The sequence below is a fragment of the Myotis brandtii genome, unplaced genomic scaffold, assembly GCF_000412655.1.
Source record: "Myotis brandtii unplaced genomic scaffold, ASM41265v1 scaffold854, whole genome shotgun sequence".
NCBI classification, from domain to species: Eukaryota; Metazoa; Chordata; class Mammalia; order Chiroptera; family Vespertilionidae; genus Myotis; species Myotis brandtii.
Genome location: NW_005371468.1, coordinates 67,291 through 74,247, shown reverse-complemented (window position 1 = coordinate 74,247; position 6,957 = coordinate 67,291). Strand labels below are relative to the sequence as shown.

Sequence of the window (6,957 nt, the reverse complement as noted above, 5' to 3'; positions counted from 1 at the left end):
GGTACCATTGTGCAAAACCGTTGACTAAATTTCCAAGTGAGATACAGAAAACATCAAAGAAATTCATTTCTTTTGGCACAAGGCAGGGATAAGGCAAGAGTATGAATTAGCCCCATGAGGCCCTGCTGAGTGATGACAGGACATCGGATGGGGGCTTTGGGAGTTTGAAATGAAAGAGAAAATTTCAAAGATATTAGATGACTTGTTTGGAAGTCACATGAAGATAAATTGCCTGTCCTTGGAGATTCACCTCAGGAACCAATTAGTGCACAATGCTGGTGCAGTTAATGTAAGAAGTACCACCAGCAAGGTCTAGTGCTGAATCAGAAGCTCAGTGAAAGAAGCTGAGCCCCTAGCCCTACGATCCTGGGCTGAGTCTGGAAAAAAAAAATCCCAGGAAACTCTAGTGTCAGGGATGTGCTGTTTTGTGAAGGGTGAGAGGAAAGAGAGGGACTTCATGAAGTGAGAATAGAACATAGAGGTTCTGGGAGTGACCCCATCTCAAGCAGATTGCTATGATGAACATCTCCTGCTGCATTGTTCTTTATTGAAAGGGAACAGAGATAAGGCAATTGAAGTCCAGAGAGGAAAAGTGATTTGTCCAGGCTCATACAACTAGTGTGAGTGACCTAGAATCCAGGTCTCCCCTGGATCAGCAGGTCACCAGCAGAAGAAACGCTAAACAAAGGAGGAAGCCACTAACAAAGTGAAATTCAGGTGAGGATGGTTCATGCCCAGCTCATGGCTTCCAGATCTAATTTCTTTTATTTGTTACCCCTAAGGAGTTAGCTGGTATTGATCTGACTGATGTTCTATCAGGTAATGAAACTTGATCTAAGCATTTTTTTTTTACAGCCTATTCTAGAACTCTATTTAGGACCCACAGATCCATTAACTCAGAGTCCTTCAAAAACATTTAGACAACACCAGAGCTATCTCTGCTTTCAAATTCAGATGCCATTTGTCATCATACTGCTGCTTTTATTAAGACTGTGAGGACACCCACGCTATGATTATGAAGCTTTGTTAGGGGCTAAAATGAGCTAATGTTTGCTCTTTTGATTTCAAGGTTAATGCTAGTATTTTCAGAAAACAAAACAAAACAAAACAAAAAACACAAGTCAGCCAGCTCTAATTAGTGTAACAGCTGTTTGTTAAACATTCATGTTGATTGAAAATAGAAATATTTCTAAAAGCAGAGCCCATTACTGATTGCTAATGGGTTTTTTGGGTTCATGATCTTTTGTTCATAGAATATACATTTTCCTTCTTTAAAATGTTCATTTAAAAATTTAAATAGCCACCCTATCTATGTGGAGTGCCTTTAGCTTTCCAAAGCATTTTCTCATCTGTTTTAATCTATTCATTAACCTTATCTCATAAAGCAGAGCGGATGTTATGATTCCCTTTTGGCAGAAGAGGAAATTGAAGTTCAGAGAGGTTAAGTGCCTTATGTAAGATCAAACAGCTAATTGGGGACAGAGTTGCAAAAACAAGGGCTGACTTGTAAGGCAGAGAATCATTGGCTTTCCATTCTTAGTATAAGAGAAGCTTTCACCACTTTTTATCTTATATTATAGTGAGATCTATATTCACCTACTCCCACATCAGACGGCAATTTGTTCAAGTCAAGAACCTACATGTCAGACACCCAATTTAAAGCTTTATTACTTGAAATGACTTGAACTTTTCCCGCAGCTGGCCCTTGTCTTAGCCCTCTCACATACACCACTGAATGGATGGCTGGGAGGAATCGAACCCTAGTGACCGAGTTCCTCCTTATTGCATTCACTGAACATCCCGAGAGGGGGCTGCCTCTCTTCCTGTTATTTCTGAGTTTCTATTTTGTCACTCTGCTGGGGAACGCGGGGATGATCATCCTGATCCACAAAGATCACCAGCTCCACACCCCCATGTACTTCTTCCTCGGTCACCTTTCCTTCGTGGACATGTGCTACTCCTCTGTTATCGTCCCTCAGTTGCTGGCTGTGCTGCTGGAGCACGGCACAGCCATCTCACAGGCTCGCTGTGCAGCTCAGTTCTTCCTCTTCACCTTCTTTGCGTCCATCGACTGTTACCTCCTGGCCATCATGGCCTATGATCGCTATGTGGCCGTGTGCCAACCTCTGCTTTATGTCACCATCATGACTGAGAGGGCCCGCTGGGGCTTGGTAGCTGGGGCTTACATTGCTGGTTTTTCCAGTGCCTTTGTGCGAACGGTCACAGCCTTCACGCTCTCCTTTTGTGGGAACAATGAGATCAACTTTATTTTCTGTGACCTCCCTCCTCTGTTAAAACTCACTTGTGGGGAAAGCTTCACTCAGGAGGTGGTGATTATAGTGTTTGCCATTTTTGTCATGCCTGCTTGTATATTGGTGATCTTGGTGTCCTATCTGTTTATCATCGTGGCCATCATGCAGATCCGCTCTGCTGGGGGTCGGGCCAAGACCTTCTCTACCTGTGCTTCCCACCTCATGGCTGTGTCACTGTTCTTTGGCACCCTCATCTTCATGTACCTGCGGGATAACTCAGGCAAGTCCTCAGAGGAGGACCGAGTGGTGTCTGTACTCTACACAGTGGTGACCCCAATGCTGAACCCCCTCATCTACAGCCTGAGGAATAAGGAGGTAAAGGCAGCTGTCAGGAAAGCCCTGAGCAGATCAAAGGCTTCTGGAAAGCCCTAGATCAAGCATGTCAAACTCATGGCCCACAGGCTGCATGTGGCCCACAATGAATATTTTTGCGGCCCAGCCAATATAACGGTATGTAAGAAACGTTTTAAAAAAATTCTGTACATTAATTTTTACAATATCCTGTTGTACATAATTATTAATAACAAACTACAATGTTTGCTAATGACTGATTACTATAATCGTGTTGCATTCATTTCCCTTAGGTGCCTTATGTGTAGGTGCACCCTTTCTCTCCACTAATACTAGCAGCGAATATTTTGGTAGCTGATTGCCATGTCATTAGTCTTGGACTGACTTGTTTGATGTGCGCAACAGGAAATATTTCGCTTTCAAAGAACAAGAAAAATAGGTTTATTTGCGTTACACTTACTAATTTGCGCAGTTATTCAGTGTCTGGTAAGTTAATGTTCAAGAAAAAATATTAACTTTTATTAAAATGTTCTATTATTTTACATTAAAGATTACTCATTTATTTCAGCCCTTTGTATTCAGCATGTCTCTATCGAAATAAACCTATGCTTCTATGAATATTGAAGCCTTTGTTTTTGCGGCCCACATAAACTTAAATCTTGTTTCTTTGGCCCGTGTTAGCCTTTGAGTTTGACATGCTTGCCTAGATGGATCCTTATCAAATATGTCATTCCTTAGTTTATCCATCCTTTGTTTTTCTTCAAATATCACCTACGTGGGAAGACTTTCCCAGCCCTAGTTAAAACTGCACCCGAACTTCCCACTTCCACTTATTAATTTATTAATCTATGTAATGCTTGTCACCATCGGATGTACTATGTTTTACATATTTGATATTGTGTAAATTACATGAGAGTAAGCATTTTTACCTGTGCGATTCATTTTTGTATGCCAGTGCTTAGCAAAGCACTTAGCACATAAAGGCTCCAGTATTTGTTGAATGAATAAATTAATCTCAGGTTCCAATGTCTACTTTTAAGTTCTAACTTCTTCAGTCCTCAGTTTTTTTAATCTGCCAAGTGAGTTTATCTACTTTATAGGACTATGTTGGGGGGTTCAGTGCATAAATGGGCAGGGGCGACGTCTGTCTTATTCGTTAGTGTCTGTTGAATGAAGTACATTGCCTGGCACAACAAATACTTGATGAGTGGAGCAAAAATATTTGGAAAATAAAAAAGTTATCTATAAATGCAACTACTCTTTTCCCAAATACCATCATTTATTCTTTAATTGTTTTCTTTCGTATTGTTTCTGTGGTTTTGAATGACAATGACGATGATGATGATGATGATGATGATGATATAGAGAAACTAACATTTACTAGATAGTTATTACCTTCCAGGAATTGTGATGTTTGCTACAGGAATTACCTGATTTAATTCTCACCACAACCTTATGAAGTCTGTTCTATTATCCCTCTTCATTGGTAGATGAGGCACCTGAGACTTAGAAAGGTCGAGCAATTTTCCCAAGGTCAGCGAACATGTAAGTGGTAGAGAGGGGCTTCCACCCAATCAGAGCCTGAGCACTTAATTGCCACAACACATAGTCTCCTGCTATGATCTACTCTCTACTCTATACAGTCACTCCTTTGGAATTCATTGTTATTGCATTTCTTTTATTCCTTTTACCTGGCAAAGAAAAGGCAAAAGTTCAAATTTAAAAAAAAGTAATTTATTTCTCATTTAAAGTTGACATACACTATTATATTAGTTTCAGGTATACAACATAATGATTAGACATTTATGCACTGTATAGTGATTACCCCAATAAGTCTAGTACCCATCTGATACCATACATAGTTATTACATTATTATTGACTATATTCCCTATGCTGTAATGGTAAAAGTCCAATCTGTAGAGGTCTGAGGGTAGTAAAAAACAGTCACTTTATAGCCCCAAATGCTCTAGTATTGTGTAATGTGACAGCACATGTTGGTGTGTGTGTATGTGTGTGTGCATGTATGTGTGCATGTAATTGTATATGAGAAGCTGATGTGTGTAGATTCAATAAATGGCAGTTTCTGGACTCTAGGAACTTTCTTTTTAAGGGCATATGACAAAAATTTAGGAAAGAATTGGGTGAGCATGTCTACAAAAAGATACATGGAAAAAACTGCACTGGTGGCCAAAGAGATTTGGATTCACATATCAGCTTTTGTTATTGTTTTTCCACAAATCATTTAAAAAGTGCAGAATAGGCGTGGAACAACTAACTCTAAAGAGTGCATCTTGGGGGCCATTTTACAAATAGTAACTGCCATGCAAATGTCCTTCTAATACAACATCAACTTCTGTAGCAGGTGGTAGAGGCATTTGTGTTGTAGAAAGAGCTCAGAATTTGACACTAAAGTGTGCAGTCTGTTGCTTCTCAGCTATATAGCTTCAGATTAGCTAGAGCCTTTCAGCCTGCTTTCTCAACTGTGAAATAAAAGTTATAGAGCATTTACTCTTGACCAGGTTTTATACGTACCTCATTAATTCTCATAACAACTTGGTGTCCATGGAGAATGGGAAGATGTTGGGTGAATTACACAAACATTAATTAGTGTTATGGTAACTGTCTCAGGATCCACAACCAAATAAGCATTGATAGGCATAGGGACCCATAGCTGATCAGTGGACCTCTTCACTTCAGAACTGTTGGACCTATCTCTCCAGGGCTGAGATCAGCCTTGAGTCCAGACATCTTCAGAAATGGAGAATTTGCTAATAATTTAAACTTAATTCTGAAACTAATACACACCTAAATAAACACTTAAATGAATACTAATCACTATGCTAAAAGTGAATCACTTATTTTAGCTCTCCTAACAACTTTAACAGATAGTAGTTATTATTGACCTCTTTTAGCAAAAGGAAGAAATAAGACCCAAAGAAGTTATGTAACTTGCCCAAGTTTATTCATCAAGAAAATGGCAGTCCAGGGAGGATCCAATCTCGTCTCTCTTACTCCAAAGTATGTGCCCTTTTTTAAAATTAAAAAAATATTTTCAAATAATGTTATATTTTTCAATATAACAATATTATATTAGTTTCAGATATACTACATAGTGATTAGACATTTATATGCCTTAGGAAGCAATCACCCCATAATTCTAGTAAAAGTATGTATGTTTACATGCTATCTGCCCTTCTGCATTTTCTCCTCTCTCTACCAAGTCCAAATTCTCAGTTGAAGTTTGCTTTGGAAGTGTCTGGATTTCAACTGTATTCTTAGTCTCAATATTTGATAGGTCTGGGCTGGGTTGGGTGCATCTTATGGCCAGACATAAATGTGAAATTCATGGAATTTACCTTTGCCCTCTTGTAGGTCAATGAGGAGGATATGAAGGAATTTTCAACTCCCTCAGGAAGAGCAGGATTATTCAGATGAACTACTGCCTTCTGAAGTCCTTTAAGAGTACCTATCTCTGAGTCAAAGCTCCCTCCAGAAATATTTCATCCATAGGTGCCTCCAAGCAGTCACCAACCTTGCCTGAGTATCTTCTTTTTCAATTTTCAGTGATTGCCTAAGAATTCAAGATTCCTTTCCAAACTTTATTTCTTACCATTCAAAATATCCATAACATTATTTTGTTCTATTATCTATCTATCATATCTATCTATCTATCAATCTATCTATCTATCTAATCATCTATCATTTACAACCTGTCTTTTATAAGATTACTCAAAGGATGTATCTGAAATCTCTTCTGATATGCTATGTCTTTCTAAAAACAGCTTTACTGAGGTATAATTGACGTGCAATAAACTGCACACATTTAAATGCACTAATTGGTAAGTTTTAACATATGCACACATCCATGAAACCATCACCACAAGCAAGATAATAACATATACATCATTTCCAAAAGTTTCCTTTATCCTATTGTACTTTCTTCTAAATGTCCCTTCCACCACCCTCCCCTTCATAACACTAATCTGATTTTTACTATACATTAGTTAGAATTTCATATACATTTTATATAAATAGAATCATATCTGACTTCTTTCACAGAATAATTATTTTGAGGTTCATTAATGTTGTTGCAGGTATCAGTAGTCCATTGCTTATTGCTGGTATTTTTCCATTTCATGGATATACCATAATTTGTTTATTCATTCACATGTCAATGGGAATTTGGGTAGTTTCTAGTTTTTGGCTATTTTAAGTAATGCTGCTATGAACATTCCTGAAATCTTTGTATGAATATATACTTTCATTTCTCTTAGTTAACTATCTAGGGGTATAATGGTTGGATCATATAGTAGGTATATGATTAACTTTTTAAGAAACTACTAAACTGTTTAC

General features: G+C 38.2%; 1 protein-coding gene across 1 annotated transcript; it reads left to right on the top strand.

Annotated features, from left to right (window-relative positions):
• Positions 1-1,739: 1,739 nt before the first annotated feature.
• Positions 1,740-2,684, top strand: LOC102243047 (olfactory receptor 9Q2). Its single transcript, XM_005884752.2, has one exon. The coding sequence runs from the start codon at positions 1,740-1,742 to the stop codon at positions 2,682-2,684; it is 945 nt and encodes a 314-aa protein (XP_005884814.1).
• The last annotated feature ends 4,273 nt before the right edge of the window (positions 2,685-6,957 follow it).